We start from the raw sequence: 18651 nt of genomic DNA, 5'->3' as shown, positions 1-18651 counted from the left end.
TATTTAATGGGCACTATAAAAAGAATCAGTAAGTGCAATGCAAGTGATGTGTGCTTCTTTCTCAAAAGGAAAACCCATTATATTTTAGATAATCATATCATATTGTATCATATAATTATACCGACAATGTATTGAATTTAAAAAAACATGCTTCTAAAATAATTAAGGTACATTTTCATTTATTTATAACTTAATAACTACCCTTTTATGAATAGTAAGGGGAAACCAATGGCCAAAAACAGCCAAAAATGAGTGAGCTGGGCAGACCAGAATGAACATTCTAAAAGGCTTTATTCTTGAGATTCACACCAACTCCTTTATTGCCATGACAACATCCCATAGAATGTTTACCTTAGAACTCCAGAATAGAATTTTCAAACTAGAATCTTCAGTAATTTAGCAAAGATCAGCTCAGTCTAACTTGAGACACCAAAGAGAACAGCTGCTTTTTAACCATGAGACTTCAAGATTTTTTCCGCTGCTGCCTACCTGCTCCTAGAGAGGACTTTGATGATGATCAGAGAGACTCATCAAGGAGCACTACGGAAGACAACAGCAACAAGAAGAAATCTGGAAAAGGAATTTGGAAGAGACTTGCTAAACCAAGCAAGAAAAAACTCAGAAAAGAGGCCAAGCAACTGAGAAATCAAATGGCCGACAGAAAGAGGAGGGAGGTCCATGTGATGGACATTATATCTGAATATGAAGAACCCACAAAGGCCCCACGTCCACGTCCAGTGAAGTGGGAGACACTTTATGAGAATGAAGAGGACATCAAAATTGACAACATGGTCATCCACAAGTCCTGGGTCCATGCTACCCAGCACAGCAGGGATGCTACTGGCCCAGCAGTTATACACGTTGGGATGTCTGAGGGAGAGGCAGCCCAGGTCAAGGCTGATATTCCGCTGAGTATCAGCCTACTGGAGTCTGTCTATGCCAACTTGTCCTGTAAGTATTATGTGATCTATGTCCTCAAGAAGTTACTCTAACTATTCCTCAAACTCCCTTTATATTATCTTAAAACTATTGTTACCTTTCAATTATTTACCGGTACATATAATTTGCTATCTTTATGAGCATGGAATACAACAAAATCATTCAACAAAATGATTACTTTAGATTAGATTAAGTTGGATAAAGCTTTACTGTGTTACACATGAAACAGAAAATTGTTTTCTGGCGTGACTCCAGTCATTCTCAGACATTAAATAAGAAACATTTTCTTTTCTTTTTTTTATTAACAGCGGGCATCGACATTGACCTACTCCGTCACCTGGAGCAACTCTCCAAGGATTTGTGCAAAAGAGACAACGGTAAGCTGAAAATATGTTGTTGTTGTTTTTTTTTATATAATAATAATAGTAATTGTACAGAACATTCAAACCTGTTTCTGATTTGATTTCATTAAATTATTTAATTTTTTTGGTTCAATGCCCATTGAATGAAGATTGCGTATAAAACTGTGATATTGTATATATACATTTGGACTGATTATAATGCTTATATCAGTAGATAATGAATAGATCCATAGATTTGGCTGACTGACTGATTGACTGATTGGATGCCCTCTCCCTTCCCTCGCCAGGCGGAGGTGATGAGCCTTCCCAGGCCAGTGAGAGCCTTGTGCTGGTTCCCAATGCTGGAGACCTAGAGCTGGTACAGAGGCCTCTGACCATGCATGAGGAGGAGGAGAAGAAGAAGAAGGGTCTTCTCTTGGAGGAGGAGAAGAAGGAGGGTGTTCTCTTTGAGGAGAAGAAGAAGAAGGGTCTTCTCTTGGAGGAGGAGAGGAGGCTGCGAATGCTGGCCTGCTTCCAACGAGGAGGACTGGCTGTTTTCAATACAGCAACAGCAGCAGCAGTCCAGATGAAATATATTCTGGCACTGCTGTTTAGTAATATTTTTGTAATAATGATGCATAAACTATACTTGTTCATCAATATTTAATAATACTTTTGATTTAGTGCACTAGTGAAATATTATATTTTTTAACATTTGCAACATTGATATTAAGTATTTTAATTTTAATACATTGTATTAATTATCTATCATGTTGTTGCTTGTTCTTTTTAATGTCTTAGTGTATGGAAACTGTCAACCAAATACACCTTCACCTAGGAGTACTCACATTTAACAACTTACAACCCACGGCCTAGTTTCCTTGTGTAGCAGTCTGATACATACCCATGACACACCAAATGCGCATGCGCGCGCGCACGCGCACGCGCACGTGCACACACACACACACACACACACACACACGCGCACATGCACTGTACGTATGTGTATGACCCCTTTAACCCACAGTCACACACAGACTTGAAAAAAAGAAAAGAAAAAAGAACTGACATGCTAGCTTCCTCATAAGCTCCATCATACTTCTGACGCTGTCCTGGAAGACCACATATTGCTAGGCACTCATAAATCACAAGTTCAACTTATTGCTTTTAATAGAAAGAGTTCCTCCTTCTCTGCCTCTCAGCCAACGACAAGATAGACAACACTCAGTTGCTAGGCAACGACACACCCACCCACCCACCAGTAAGTAAAAGGCACATGGCACGAAACGTTTAGTTTAGATTTAGTTTCAACATGCAGCTTGAACTGGAGTTTTTATGGGATCTTGTTCCTTGTTCCGATAGGCTGAAAGTCAGAAAGTAAGTGGTGAGGACGAGTTTGACGAGTAACTGATTACTGTACATGTACTCAGATTACCGTATTCAGATTACACATTTTGAGTAACTGTATGCCCTTACAGTTACTGCTTCAATAAGATGGTAATTAGAATACAGAGTAGCCAGAGGCACCAGTGCATGTGTTAAAGTGCATTGTCCTTGCACATTTTGATACCACTACACAAGGGGCAGGAAAAATCTGCCTGGTCAATGCAAACAATTATGCGTAATGCCAAATATATCAATATGTCAATGACATTTTATAAAGTCATCAAAAAGTGTTCAAAGTATTCAGGTTATTTTACTCAGATAGAGTAATGGATTACGTTCCAAACTACATTTTGAGCCACGTGCTCTGCAATTTGTAAGTCAATATGTTTTAAAAGTAATCTCCCCAACACTGGTGACAAGTGCGGGCCTATAGGGTGACTGCGCAGGGTGTCTCCCAAATGTCTGGCTCAAGTTGCAGGTCACGTAAAAAGCAGCTCCCGACTCGATACGTTTAAGAGACACATAAAATAACCAGACACAGACACAGACGTGGCCATCCAAACAACAGCTACACCCATACATATTATTTATATTAGGCAGGCTCAAATTTCCTCACGTTGATATATTGTCACCCTATTATATTGCGCACAGCATATGCTATATATCCTATAAACACACATGTAGTATAACAGTATGCCATAGAAGAAACACTCCATACGTCCAAGACATACAGAAAAATAAGCAGACACAGACACAGACGTGGCCATCCAAACAACAGCTACACCCATACATATTATTTATATTAGGCAGGCTCAAATTTCCTCATGTTGATATATTGTCCCTGTAGTATTACACACAGAATAGGCTATATATCCTATAAACACACATGTAGTATAACAGTATAGCAGTATCCTAAACTCATGTTGGTTGATGAATGGTTGACGATACAAACTGCTCTTATGGTAGCAGCAAGAAATGGGCTCAGTAAATGGGGGAGCAACAAAGATCAAAGTGACTGCAATATATGATTTATAGCAAAATGAGCACAGCTGTCACTAAGTCGCATCTACATTGACACAAATACACACATGAGCTGCAACACAGCAATCAAGCTCATAGACATGAATGGAGACATAGACATCCACAATCATGTGACTACCATATTATGTGCATATTTCTTTTTTACAAGTTTGGCTAAGATAAAAATAAATGTCCTATACCCCTGTGCTGCGATTGGTGTTATCTGAGTCTTTCTAGTGACACTCCTTCGTGACAATGACTTGGGGAAAGTCTTGGCTGCTAAAAATGTGTAAAAATGTGTATTGATGTGTGGCTTTGTGAGATAATAGCGTTTGGAGGTTGGGGTGCGCACTTCCACAAAGCAGTTATCCAGGTGCCAGACATAAAGTGGTAGACAGTGTGATGAAGTGGTCCGCACACTGGGCATTAGCTCCTAAAATATCAACTTTATTAAAGTTTATATGTTTATTGTCATTTGTCACATTTGTATTGTCATATTGTCACTAAGGAGTGACACTGGGCACACTGGGCAAAATATAAACTTTATAAATAAAGTTTAAATGTTTGGAGCTAATGCCCAGTGTGCGGACCACTTCATCACACTGGCTTTGTGAGATAACAAAATGACAATACTGGCTATCCCAACTCAAAGCTGCACAAGTCTTCCTTAGCGACCCACCCCCAGCTCCACCTTGTTGTGTATAACTAACACGGCAAATGCTACTCTTTGTCCTGTTGGGTGCTCTGTTCATTGGGGCCCAGTTGGCTCTCGAAATCTTCAATTGGGCAAGCATCCCCTAATGCTACTGCTGTGGTCCTCCCTGCACTCTGCTTTTTTCATAGTGCTCATGGAAATCAGGGGACTCCTCTGAACAGAGTCATACCGCCAAATGTAATCCATAACTTATTCAATTGAGAAATTGCATTCAGAGTCGTATTCATGTCTCGTGTTCCTTGACGTTAATGCACTTGACCTGACAGAAATAAAGTTGGCAGTGTAAAGGTTAGCATAGCGGCCTTTAGCAAGCCGCTAAAGAGGTCTCTGATGGTGTATGATGTGACCCGGTAGAGTTCTGGTTGCAGGGCTCAGGTTGCAGACGGCCTTATGGCAGCTGTGTGTTTCAGGACAGGAGGGTGGCGTGTGTGTGTGTGTGTGTGTGTGTGTGTGTGTGTGTGTGTGTGTGTGTGTGTTAGGTCAGTGAGTCCCTTACTGGATGCCGGGACCCCTCGGGGGGTCGCGGACGTACTGAAGGGGCGTTGCGGAGAAAAGGGATATATCATAACAACAGGAAATCCACAGTTAAACACCTAACATAGATCAATAATTTGGTTAGCAACAGTATTCACTGATTAGTAGATGTATTTGCTGTCCTGCAATGTCCTGATTTCTATGCAACATTGGCATAGACAATTTTTTTGTCCATTAATGTTACTAGATTTTCCATTGACAGTTTGTTGCTAATCTTGCTAGAAATCCATTGCTAGGCTAAGACTATGGTGGCGGGTGTGGGGTAGCAAAAATATTCTTAAGACCAAAAGGGGGTCCCAGCTGAAAAAGTTTGGGAACCACTGGTCTAGGTTGACAGTTTGGAAGTGTGTGTGTGTGTGTGTGTGTGTGTGTGTGTGTGTGTGTGTGTGTGTGTGTGTGTGTGTGTGCGTGTGCGTGTGTGTGTGCGTGTGTGTGTGTGTGTGTGTGTGTGTGTGTGTGTGTGTGTGTGTGTGGGGGGGGTGGGGTTGGTTGCCACCACAGAGTGACTGTAAGAGCAAGTGTTGAAGCGCGTGAGTGAGGGGTGAGGGGGGACGACAGCGAGAGGATAGAAATAGCTTCGGCCAATGGCCCACTAAAGTTACTGACTGCTCAGAACTGGGGCTTGGAGACCAATATAGTATAGGGTAGGCCTAGTAGACCAATATCCCCAGCGCACACCGGTCCTTACGCCTGTATTTTTACGGTTTTACTCACAGCATTTCGGTCCCTCAGATCTTCTTCAGGAAAGCGTACACATAGCCTACTATTTCAACAAGTGAAAAAGGTCGGAACAACCAAAAATGCCAGTGTAATAGATGACGTCTACTGTCTATTAATTCGAATCATTAGTTACCAGAGTTGTGTTAAGTAGAAGTAGAAGTGCTCTTACAGATGGAATTACAACACTAGTGTTATGATATTAAATGGTTTAAAACATTGTAATATCATACTACTGGTGTAGTAATTATATGTGTCAGAGTACTTCTACCTCTGCATTACACAAATCGGTTGGTTGCATTCAACCCACCCATTCAAATTGGGGAGTGCAAAAGCATCCTACTGATGACTGATGAAGGGAGGAAAGGCTGTGGTGGTGGTGGTTGTGGTGGTGGTGGTGGTGGTGGTAGCTGTAGTGGTGGTGGTGGTGGTGGTCATGGTGGTGGTGGTGGTGGTGGTGGTAGCTGTAGTGGTGGTGGTAGCTGTAATGGTGGTGGTCATGGTGGTGGTGGTGATGGTGGTGGTGGTGGTGGTGGTCATGGTGGTGGTGGTGATGGTGGTGGTGGTGGTAGCTGTAGTGGTGGTGGTGGTGGTGAGAGAGCACGTACTTCAATTGAAGATGCTAAAGAGTGAAGCACACTGGCTATCTGTTGTATCTGTGACAGTGTATTAAAGTACAGTACTCCAAGCCAACAGTACAGTAAATCAAGCACAGATTCCAAGAATACAATCAGAACAAGGTCAACAGATCTACACAAACATTCCAAGCCGCAAACCAGTTTCTGAGCAGTGTTGCCAAATGTGTCTGATCAAATTCCGCCCAAATTGTGATCAGAAACCGTCTGGAGCCACTAAACTCCGCTCAATTTCAACAAATTGCATTGGTTTCTATGGGCATAAAACTGCACAAAAAAACGCAAAATGGCCGATTTTTCCCGTTTTTACCCGCAGACGGCCATCCCAAGTAGCACTGTGGCAACACTGTTTCTGAGGCACCCACTGATATAGTATCATACAGGGTCACATGTTTGCAACTGACAAGTACATGTAACATATCATAACCTTGAGAGGTGTATGTGTTACTGTAAGGTTTAACTTCAGCCAGAGCTGTACAAGAGAACAGAAACAGAAATGTGCAAGAAAAGGGCCAAAATATAACCATTCAGCAATGTCTGCTAAATAAGCCTCAGGACAAAGATTCAGCACTCATTCTGAAGTCGACACTGACTGAGAACTGTGACTGTGAATCCTTAACCAAAGCCACTAGTTGCCTGGAAGGTTACAGTGAAGGTTGCAGTGGATTCACTTTGCTGAAGGAGTGGCTGGCAGATGACGTAATGTGAATATCAGCAGTCATGCTGAAACAATGCTGCACATTAGCCCACGCTACACTGTTACAGCTGATCTATGTCCCCCTCTGTGTGTATTCGTCTTGTATGTTACTGTATACATGTGCTTATATAGGCTATGAACTGTACACTTTTGTCTATATTGATTGCTTAGGTATAATGTGCAGAATATGTGTACTGTTTATTTCCTGGCTATTGAATGTTATAGGGATGTATTCATGTATATGCCTATAAGTTGAAAGTTATAGGAATGTAAATGTATATCCATAAGTTGAAAGTTATAGGAATGTAAATGTATATCCATAAGTTGAAAGTTATTATAGGAATGTACGCCTACAAGTTGATATAAGACTTCAAAGAAGTCATAGAATTCCTTTTAGAATATACATAATACTTGTAAGAGTAGTATTTGGCCAATTCAATTGATTCCTATTGTGATCCAGATTCTGTATAGTTTAGTCCGATGGTATCCACAAGGGACAGTCAGTTATTCTGACCCACACAGCAACAGCTTCCAGTTTAGCTAGCAAGGGATCAGACCAGTGCCACTATGAGGGAACAAATATATCTATTTAGAGAGCCTACACATCTACCATACAGAAAATTGACTTGTTTAAAATTATTTCTATGTTAAATGTATGCCCCAATTGCCTATAAGTTCCTACCACACAGTCAAATGCCTCATATAATGTCTACCTGTGCAATACTCTGTAAGTGTACTTATCCAAATAAACTGATTCTGTGATGTAGCCTTTTACTGCAGATGCGGGCCTATTCACTGTTTGCTGAAAATACTCAACTACATTATAACAACACTTCTATGACATTACTGAGGGTCTTAAGTAACCGATTAAGACATAGTCATGACAATTTTGGTGAGAGTAAGGTTATAACAGGCTCTGCGTTAAGGGGTTAATACTGTGTGTGCTACTAGACATCAAGAGCCACTCAATTATTCTGACCCACACAGCAACAGCTTCCAGTTTAGCCAGCTAGGGATCAGATCAGCGGCACTATGGGGGAACAAATCCCTTAGTCACCAGTGAGACACATCAGAGGGATGCCATGCCATGACAGCCACGACACCACACCACACAGCAGCTGAGCATGTGTCACCAGGGTGTCACCAGCGTGTCCAGTGCATGGTCACTCAGAGAACGGACATGTCATGGCCTGGCCTACATCAGTTCTAGCAGAAGTAGCCTTTACCCCCACCGACGCATACAACACGCGCATACACACACACACACACACACACACACACACACACACACACACACACACACACACACACACACACACACACACACACACACACACACACACACACACACACACACATAGAACTAACACTGTGGCACCAGTGACACATACACAAATGATACATAAAATGACGTATGTAAGTATATGACACACTGACACAACATTTATACAGTAGCGGCGCACCATGATTGCCTAAACACACACACACACACACACACACACACACACACACACACACACACACACACACACACACACACACACACACACACACACACACACACACAAACACAGCACGGCACTCTGCCCTTCAGCCTTCAGAAAGCCGCCAACGCCAATATTAGCCATCGTGCCGACCGGGACAGCCAGCCAGCTCATGCTACACTACAGTAGTGGTTCTCAACCTTTTTTGAACAAACGCCCCCTTGGCCTCATCATCAGCCTGACAATGCCCCCCATAGTATTGAAAAATTACTGTAAATGGACTAATGCCCCCCAATGGCAACTAAGCAACGCCCCCTTTCAGCTGCACCCTTCTCAACACCCCCATTGATCTCCCCAACGGCTCCCCCCCGGGGGACTGTACCGGCCCCGTTGAGAAACACTATGCTACAGTATGATCCTATGGCCCCCACGTGTCACTGGAGGGGGGGAGGGGGGCGTCACATTCTCAAAAGGTCAAAGGGCAGGCTGTGACTGCACTGACCACTTCCAGGAACACTTGGCGGGGGCTGTAGAGTGTGTGTACGTGTGTGTGTGTGTGCGTATGTGCATGCATGCGTACGTGCGTGTTTGAACACACTTCTAACGCTCCCACAAGAAGTCAAATTGCAAACAATTAAACAGTTTTGCTGTGTGTGTGTGTGTGTGTGTGTGTGTGTGTGTGTGTGTGTGTGTGTGTGTGTGTGTGTGTGTGTGTGTGTGTGTGTGTGTGTGTGTGTGTGTGTGTGTGTGTGTGCGTGCGTGTGTGCCTGCGTGCGTGAACACTCTTCTAAACGCTCCCACAACAAGTCAAGTTGCTTACAATTAAACTCTTTTGCTTTATGGAGTCTGAGGGCAGCTCTTTGTGAAATTAGCTGAGGGAGCATATCATATCCTGACGCATGGTGAATATTGTGGCCCGCTTGCCTGTTCGGACACATGGCTCTACCTCACAGACAGTCAACTTCCTTTTCTAGGCAGGATCAAGTTAGCGCAGCTCTGGGCCATCCAACAAGTCGAGTCAGATGAGGCAACGTGAATCATTTCAGGAACAGTCCACCCTTTTTTGATTTTCACATATTTGCAGTATTTCCAACTTATAACACATGAATACAAGTATGCATGTAATTTTGTTCTCAGAGTGTTCAGTACTTAGATTTTTTAGTATTATAATTATTAGCATAGCTTAGTAGGCCTGTAATCAATGGAGGTCCATGGTACCGTACCATTAGTATCAAGCCACAAGTGATCACTGGACTATTAAACTAGGCAGTGCAAACACAAATGTGTAGAGAAAAAATCCTATGTATTCTCATATTTGACCAAGGCTTCACTACATACAAGCAATTTCCTGAAATGAGGAGGACTGTTCCTTTAAGGAGGCTTGGGATAGGAACGTTGCAATATCAAATCCTACCCTTATCAGAAGGGAGAATGCACACGGACTCGGTGGAGCACTGTAATAATCGTTGAAAAGACTTCAAAACCACAATACTACTACACTACCATGAAATTCGTCAGTAATACATTACAACTTGTTCATTGCTATTCTCGTAGCAGCAAATTCATAACAGGGTGGCCCTTGCCTAAGCCAATAGCTCCGAGTAAGAAGTGCCTCAGTCTCTCCACATCATGTTTCCACCTGATCAATCTCTATCACAGTAGCTGAGGCCTGCCATTCCACATTTCACACATTCCTTCAGCCGGCAGGGCCGGATCAATGCACAGGCTTGCTATGGCTGCAGCCCAGGGCCCCCCACCGGCCAGGGGGGCCCCAATTGGTCAAAACTGAAAAATTGCAGAATTATAACAAGATGCAATATTGAAAAGTCATCTGTCATGGTGAGTACCGTTGGTAGACGTGTTGTCCCTAATTCCTAGCTTGTACTTATGATACCGTCCCTTTAAATTTGACACAACATTTGCTTTCCAGGGGGCCAAGCATCAACTTGTAGCCTAGGGGCCCCAGGCCATCTTAATCCGGCCCTGCCAACCGGCTAACATAAACCAGCACGTCAAAACATACTGCCAGCCAGGCTAATGCTGCTGCTGCTGCTAGCGTCTCTGTCTCTGCTTATGTAACCAAGAGTTGCCAAATGAGACGGATGATTTATAGCCCAAACAATGCTCACAACCCACCTGGAAGCACTAAATCCCGCCCAATTTGAACTAAATCTTATTCATTTCTATGGCCACAAATCTGTCAGAAAAACCCGCTCAGGTGCCCTTTTTTACACATCCTAATCAGCCTAATCTGGCAACACCCTTATCAGTAGTGAAACCGCCCCATCTGGCAACACTGTATGTAACTATGATCGATAGAAGGGGGCCACCAGTGTGGTGTATTTGTTGTGGAAGTCACTAGCTCTAGTCGAGACATGCCTCCATTCATGTGCATGTGTGCGACGATCACAGGCACAAATATGAACACAGACACACACAGACACAGATAGACACACACACACACACACACACACACACACACACACACACACACACACACACACACACACACACACACACACACACACACACACACACACACACACACACACACACACACACACACACACACACACACACACAGAATCAGCACTCTCACTTACCAAGTGAACACCTCTGTGTTGGCTGTAAGACACACATTGCGCAACTGCAATGCAACGCCAAGAGAAAGGCATAAACAACAGAGATCTCAAGTCTCCCGCTGCGACCTCCAGTCCGGGAGTCTCCCACCACATTTGAAATGCGACTCTAGCACCGCATGACGCCCACAACAACATAATACAAACTCTCATAAGTGGCTCCTCTATCAAGCAGATTAAGCTTGACACACACAGGATCAAGTTAGTGCGGCTGGGAAGTTAAACGTCAGTCAGGTGTGAAGCAACATGAATCATTTTAGGAACGGTCCACCCTTTTTTGATTTTTACATATAGCAGTATTTCCAAGGATTAAGCTTACACATGTCTATGCATATAATTTTCTTCCAACACATTTGAAATGTGACTCTTGCACCACACGACGCCCACAACATAATACAAACTCTCGACACAGTAAGGCTCCTCTATCAAACAGATTGAGCTTGACACTCTCTGTATCGTATTGCATTCTGGCTAATCCACAGAGGCATCTATAGACTCAGCATCTCCAGCTGCCATGTCCATATGTGCAGAGGAGTCAAAACTAAAAGTTAAAGTAAAAGAAGAAACACTGATTCCTTCCAACACAAGTAGCTTATCTGAGTAATAACCAGCAGACCTGTCTACTTGTCTTACGATCCGCTGACTGGTTGCACTGGTTGGATCAAAGTTGTGGCGGGCTCCTGTTAGGTTTTCAGTAACAACACAGTCTATCTACCTCATTAAGTATAATGGAGTAAATGGTGTAACAGCTATGTAATACTGTCTGCCAGTGTTGTACTTACATCATGAATTTACTTTTACTTTTGACACTTCTGCATATGTGTAGCATAAATAAAATATAGCCCTGCGACAATTTGTGCAGCGTTAATTAAACACTAAGAGAGTAAGACCAGCCATCGCTCAGCCGTGACCTAATGGTTAGAGAGGTGGTCTTAAGATCAGAGGATTGCAGGTTTGAATGCCACCCCTACCTCTCCCTACACCGCCATCCACGGCTGAAGTACCCTTCAACAAGGAACATTGCTCAAGGGACTAGAACCAATACCCTGTATATATACAGTAACTGTAAGTCGTATTGGTAAAATGTGACAGCTAAGTGCAATACAATGTAATGTAATGTAAACACCAACAAAAATAGCGTTACATTTATGTTGCTAAACTGTTGAACATGGCAAAATATGTCCACATTGGTAATAGACACAAGAGCTTTTATTGAGCCAAAATTCGGCCCCTGCTGTATGCAACACATGTGATAGCTCTTAACCTTTAAGAGTGTGGGCTTTTGAGCATTCTATAAAAATAATGTGTTCTATAACAATGTAAGATTCTACAATTCCATATTGTATTGAATGACGCCCAGAATTCTATAGAACTTTCACTGCCCGAACATTCCCGTCACACCGGTGTGACGGTACACTGGGTTCTGAAGAGCCATCAAGGCGATGCATATCATACAGGCCTTGTGTCCCTTTAATGTCATTACAGCAAATGACATGACATTTAGTAGCTAACATTCTTATCCAGGGCAATGTGTACAGTAAAGTGAATTAGGCACAGGGGGAAGTCCCTCTCTGTGTAATGGTGGGGTTATGTTATGAGGCCCTCTGCTCAAGGACACTTCAGCCACAGAGGAGGGAGGTTGCAGGCAGGAGAATACTGCACTGATGTCCAATCTCTCTCTATCTCTCTCTCTTTCTGTCTCTCAACCACACACATACACGTGCGCACACCACACGCACATGCACACTCACATGCACACACGCGCACACATGCGCACGCGTGCACACACACGCACGCACGCACTCACACACACTCACTCACACTCACACACACACACACACACACACACACACACACACACACACACACACACACACACACACACACACACACACACACACACACACACACACACACACACACACACACACAATATTCCTCCTGGCGCAGCACAGGGATCGAACCAGTCCAGTGCCTCAGTCTAGGATCAATACAGATGTGCTCTCTTGCATATTCGTTTATAATCTCCCTACATCTCCAGCAGGGGCCATAAAACAACAAAACATTTAAACACGTTTGATGCAAATCCAATATGGATGTCTGACGCTGTAAGTCAGTGAGGCAGACTGCTGTAAGAGGCCCCATGAGATGGATGTGTAGGCCGGGGAGTAGTGGGCGGAGGTGCACCTCTGCTATGGAGCTCTGAGACTAGGTGTGTGTACACAGTCAGTGTGTTAGTGTGTATTTGAGTGTGCGTGCGTGCGTACGTGCGTGCCTGCCTGCGTCCGTGCGTATGTGTGTGCATACTGTATTTTATATACTGTATTTTTTCATGCGTGTCTGTCTGTGTAAGAATGTGCGCATTAATATACTACATTTGCACTGCATGTGTGTGTGTGTGTGTGTGTGTGTGCGCGTGTGTGCGTGTGTGGTTGTGTGTGTGTGCATAGTGCGTACATACGTGTGTATATATCAGTGTGTGTGTGTGTGTGTATGTGTGCACTGCATACTGTATTTGTATAGTCCGCACATGCATGTGTGTGTGTGTGTGTGTGTGTGTGTGTGTGTGTGTGTGTGTGTGTGTGTGTGTGTGTGTGTGTGTGTGTGTGTGTGTGTGTGTGTGTGTGTGTGTGTGTTTGTGTGTGTTTGTGCGTGCGTGCGTGTGTGCGTGCGTGTGTAAGAGCTTGTGTTGTTGTTGGTGCTAGAGACAGCACGTGTCGCTACGCCTTGCATGAATAATGCTGATGGAATTGAAGGCGACTCCCACCACAGGGTGTCTGCCAAGGCCATGATGGTCAGGGGCGGATTATGTTTCCATGGGCCCCTGGGCCAGACAACAAGAAAGGGCCCCCTTAATGGTTGCTACTAGCATACAAAACTATTCATGATTTTAGGCCAGATGTGGATGTCTATGTTGGGATATGGGGGTATGAGGGTAGTGAGGGCGGTCAGGGCCGGACCTATAAACAGGGCGCGCAGGGCGCTTACCGCAGGGCCCTCCCATACTGGTGGTGGGGGCCCTATTGTAACCTTGGTAGACTGTATGGGGGGCCCTATAAGTAGTGCCAACCGTCCCTTGAAATACCGAATAGTATTTATAAACAAAAGTGCGTTTCCGTATTGAGCTGAAAAGGGATGCAATTTGACTAAAATGCCGGAAATGCAGGTTATTGCATCTAAGAAAAAAAACAATTCTAGCGGAGGACACCCACACCCTCAAGAAAATGATGTGTCCCTTAGTTTTTTCCCCAGGGATTTGGCAAGTGCCTTGCTCTAGGGCCCTGTAGGCCATTGTTCTGCTTTGAGGAGGACAAGAAGGAGGAGAGCACACACACACCACACAGCAATGGTTGACCTCTACAGTACTAAGATCTGGGTGAAGGGGGAACAACAACCGCGTAGCAGCCGCCGCAGCAGCAGCACAGCATGTAGTTAGTAGATAGATAGTAGAACATGCATGCATGCTGTTCTGGCAGAGAGAGGGGCTGTTCTGGACAGGAAGCAGGTTGTTAGCACACATCATGGGAGTGTAACAAGCTGTCCTTTGTGAGGGGTGGGAGTCTGTGTGTGCAGCGGTGCTGTGGTGTTTGTGCGTGGGGGGGTGGTTAAGTGGTGTGTGTGTGTGTGTGTGTGTGTGTGTGTGTGTGTGTGTGTGTGTGTGTGTGTGTGTGTGTGTGTGTGTGTGTGTGTGTGTGTGTGTGTGTGTGTGTGTGTGTGTGTGTGTGTGTGTAAGAGAGAGAGTGTGTTTGTGAACGAGATGTTTATAAAGAGAGAAGAAGAGAAGGACAGATTTTCTACAAACCTCTATATCTAAGCATGTTGACACTTTGTAGCTACGCCTCTTAGTGACTGAGTTTATGTGACTCAGGGGCAAAAGAAGGCATGTGCGTGTGTGTGCGTGTGCGCGCGCGCGCGTGTGTGTGAGTGTGTGTGTGTGTGTATGTATGTGTGCATGTGCATGTGCATGTGCCTGTGCGCATGCGTGACTGTGTTCACGCACCTGTGTGTTTGTGTGTGTGTGAGTGTGTGTGTGTGTGTGCGTGTGTGTGCATGCACGCATGTGTGCGCAGATGCACTATGTAAGTAGTCACTGTGCCTACTGCATGTGTGTGTGTGTGTGTGTGTGTGTGTGTGTGTGTGTGTGTGTGTGTATGTATGTGTGTGTGCATGTGCATGTGCATGTGCCTGTGCGCATGCGTGACTGTGTTCACGCACCTGTGTGTTTGTGTGTGTGTGAGTGTGTGTGTGTGTGTGTGCATGCACGCATGTGTGCGCAGATGCACTATGTAAGTAGTCACTGTGCCTACTGCATGTGTGTAGTGCAGTCAGTGCATTGCATGTGTGCAGGCATGTGGGTGCTGCATCCATCCACGTGCTGGTCGCTTGCTTGTGTTTCTCAGTGGCATCTTAGTCCGCTTGACTGCACTCCACTCCTCTCAGTGAGTCAGCACAGCAGCATCTGCCGTACAAGCCCATGATGATGCGGACCTTCCTACCTCAGCCTCTTACATCATCATCACCAGGGAGGCAGGCAGGGACTGTGACAAAGGGGTCAGTTGCTTTTTTTGTAGAGAGAGTGCGCTCAACTCCCAAATGTTTCTTACAAAGTCTTCGGGTGCGAGCAAACAGCAAAGTTCATGTTTAGTTAAAAAAAAATGAAAAATGAAGTTCTTACAGTTTTAATACTGGGACAGACAGACGTTTCAGCCTAAGCCTTCTTCAGCGCCTTAGGGGGTCAGTTGCCCCAGGCCCAGGGAGAGATGGGGCCCGAAGTGGGTTTTCATTAATCATTACATTAACCATGTATGGTCCTGCCGTGGCCTAATGGTAGGGCACTGGCTAACTACGCCGGCGAACCCAGGTCGATTCCTGCCCGGGTCATTTGCCAATCCTTCCCTGTCTCGCTCTCTTCACTCATTTCCTGTCTCTCCTTAACTATCCTGTCAGAAATAAAGGCAAAAGCCCTAAAAAAAATGTTTTGTTGTTTTTTTTTAAATCATTACATTGTATGTATTGGATGGGGGGACTCTTTCAGATGACTTTGTCCTGGGGCCGGAATAAGCTGTCAGCAGCCCTGATTATCACAGCACATCACCTCACATCACATCCAGGGTTTCCCTCCTCCAGCACTTTAAACATTATTTGATCAAAGCCTCTGTTAAGTGATGACTTCATTGTCAAGTCTTAATCTGTTACTTAAGGCTCTTGTTAAGGTTATAGCAGCAGCATCCACTATGCTCCACCTCTTACATCATTACTGCCCATCACATCCAACAACACATGACGTCAGCAGGAAGATGTGACGATGGCCTTCACCAAACAAAACACTGACTCAGCAGATGACAATGACAAACACAAACAACCACTATAAAAACACAACATAACATGTGGCTTATAGACAAGCATGGTCCATTCTTTAAGTACAAAACAATGAAGCCACAAAGATATGACTTAGGAAAAATGACAACGACATACAAACGACAACCACTACAATGACCACATCAGAAAGACCAGGCTCTCTTACACCTTCCACCCAATCATTATAATTCCCCTTCATATGGAGAAAAAAGACAAGCACATCACATCACATCTCAATTCAACAGACATGAAGTTGCTATAGTCGACATGACAAGGACAAAATGACTATGATATACAAACAACAACATCAGGGTGTGTCAAACCACCCATGGAAGCCAGTTATTATAATACCTCATATGCCACATGGCTAAACACACTATCCCACTGTAAAATTAAAATCCCTAGGAGGACATGAGAATGCAAGTCAACACTCTATCACACACAGTGGCGGAAGAATTGCACAAGGAGCCCCGGCAAAAGCTCAGATAGGGCCCCCCATACGGTCTGCCAAGCTCATAATAGCCCCCCCCACCCCGCATATATCAGGGCCCTGGGCCCAGGGGCAAATGACCTGCTTCCCCCCATAAAGCTTTGCTGCCCCTGCTACCACATCTATCACATCAGGCTGTCTCGGTGTCAGCCACAGCCATGGTAATACTTTATAAGCCCAAGACAATTGCAATTTTTCTTTGATATTAGAATGCACAAGTGGCCAGCACCTTAAAAACCTACACTGGTGTCAATAGCCTACTTTCTTTTTTTCTAAAAATCATGTATATTCCCACCACAGCAGAAAGTTGCCAGCGAGACTTGAGCCTACAAAAATACCAAGGAGCGACAACAAAATCTTGCAACAGCGAGCAAGGTGGTTACAACATGGTAAGTAATGATAAACGAACCTGCCATGGTTGAAAAGGAATAGGACAGCTGCCGTTAAGTGATACTTGGACGTGACAAATACATTGGCGGAATATTTCAAGTGTCAAGATTGAAAGGAAAAGTTCATAGACATCAACAGGGCATTCTATGACTACTATCATATTACGTTGTCTCATGACGCCCAGGAAGCACGTGAACGCAAATTGTCAATGACCATTTAGACAGTAAAACTTGCTCAAACGGGTAAACTGAACTCATTTTTCATTTTCACACGGCTTCCAATGAAACCATTGTTCTCCAACGATATAAGATATAGCAGCCAGCCAGGCCAAGTTTGATAAGCTACTATAGCACTGATGCTGTCTCGGTGCCACTTCCTTGTGGCGACTGGCGATGACTTTGGCACCGAGATGAGACAGACTGTACAGGTTGCCTTTGATGGGTGAACTCTCAAGTCGACTTTCCCGACAAAATATGTGAAAATGGCAACATCTATTGAACGTAATGTTGTAATTGATTCCCTCCTGAAGTTGACAACCACCTCCCGCATCAGCGTGCGAATTAAGCACCATAGACCACCATGCGTAAAGGTGATATTTACGACATAGGCAAAAAATAGACTATAGTCTACCAGTCGATAAGAGGGGAAACTACGTCTGTATGGTTGTTTCAATCAGTTAATAGTGACTTGTATGGTGTGTTCTCTCAGAAATAACCTACCATTTGTTCGTGCATTCAACCACCAGTTCCTGGTAAGTCGCAGCGAATTGAAACTTCGAAGCCCTCTTCCCGACTCGCTGAAGTCTTTTCCAAACCGATGTCATGACTGCTGCCGATTCTTATTATTTTCACGGACACCCGGCGGTGCAAGTCATGGCACGGGCGAAGTCAGTCAGTTTAGCCCTGGAACAGCCAGTGCCTTTTGGGTGTCCCCCCTTCTGGAACTACAAGATTCCACTGGCAACAGCGGCGCGAGCAGTCCGTACAACGCAGTTGAGTTTTCTCGTATAGTCGCTAGTCGTGTAGTTCTGTTCTAGTAACGCATGTCAAGCAGTCGAGACGGTGCAAAACATTAGCACGCCGTAGCCTGTCAAAGGAGGCGTTCACAGTTGAACTTCCAGCCCTCCCAGCCAGTCACTCTCAAGTCCCCCACCCACTTACAGAAATAATGAATAGGTTGTTTTTTGATTAACTGGGTTTTCTTTTATATAACAATCTACATAAGATAATAATTAGGGCCCTAATCTATTCAACAAATTAAAACAATGAAAAGGCCAATCCCACTGTCTTTGCCATAATTGACTATG

At 44.3% G+C, this 18651-nt stretch overlaps 2 protein-coding genes across 12 annotated transcripts in view; one reads left to right on the top strand and one right to left on the bottom strand.

Moving 5' to 3' along the window:
• Window positions 1–2045, top strand: part of LOC134437627 (uncharacterized) — a 2173-nt gene extending 128 nt beyond the window's left edge. The window contains exons 1-3 of the mRNA XM_063187108.1: window positions 1–951; window positions 1248–1316; window positions 1589–2045. The exon at window positions 1–951 is cut by the window's left edge and continues 128 nt beyond it. Of these exons, the coding sequence (XP_063043178.1) occupies window positions 456–951; window positions 1248–1316; window positions 1589–1947 (924 nt within the window). The 5' untranslated portion in view covers window positions 1–455 and the 3' untranslated portion in view covers window positions 1948–2045. The remainder of the gene's footprint in view (window positions 952–1247; window positions 1317–1588) is intronic.
• Window positions 1–18429, bottom strand: part of ehbp1l1a (EH domain binding protein 1-like 1a) — a 100053-nt gene extending 81624 nt beyond the window's left edge. For 3 of the 11 annotated variants that reach the window (XM_063186357.1, XM_063186360.1, XM_063186358.1), the window contains exon 1: window positions 18065–18428. In XM_063186357.1, coding sequence (XP_063042427.1) covers window positions 18065–18168 — 104 coding nt within the window. In that variant the 5' untranslated portion in view covers window positions 18169–18428. Of the gene's footprint in view, window positions 1–18064 lie in introns of all 11 variants that reach the window. The other 8 variants (XM_063186359.1, XM_063186361.1, XM_063186362.1 and 5 more) reach the window with 5 other exon arrangements.
• Window positions 18430–18651: the final 222 nt, after the last annotated feature.

Source organism: Engraulis encrasicolus, chromosome 21 (assembly GCF_034702125.1).
Source record: "Engraulis encrasicolus isolate BLACKSEA-1 chromosome 21, IST_EnEncr_1.0, whole genome shotgun sequence".
Classification (NCBI taxonomy): Eukaryota; Metazoa; Chordata; class Actinopteri; order Clupeiformes; family Engraulidae; genus Engraulis; species Engraulis encrasicolus.
This window is presented reverse-complemented; position numbering and strand designations above follow the sequence as displayed.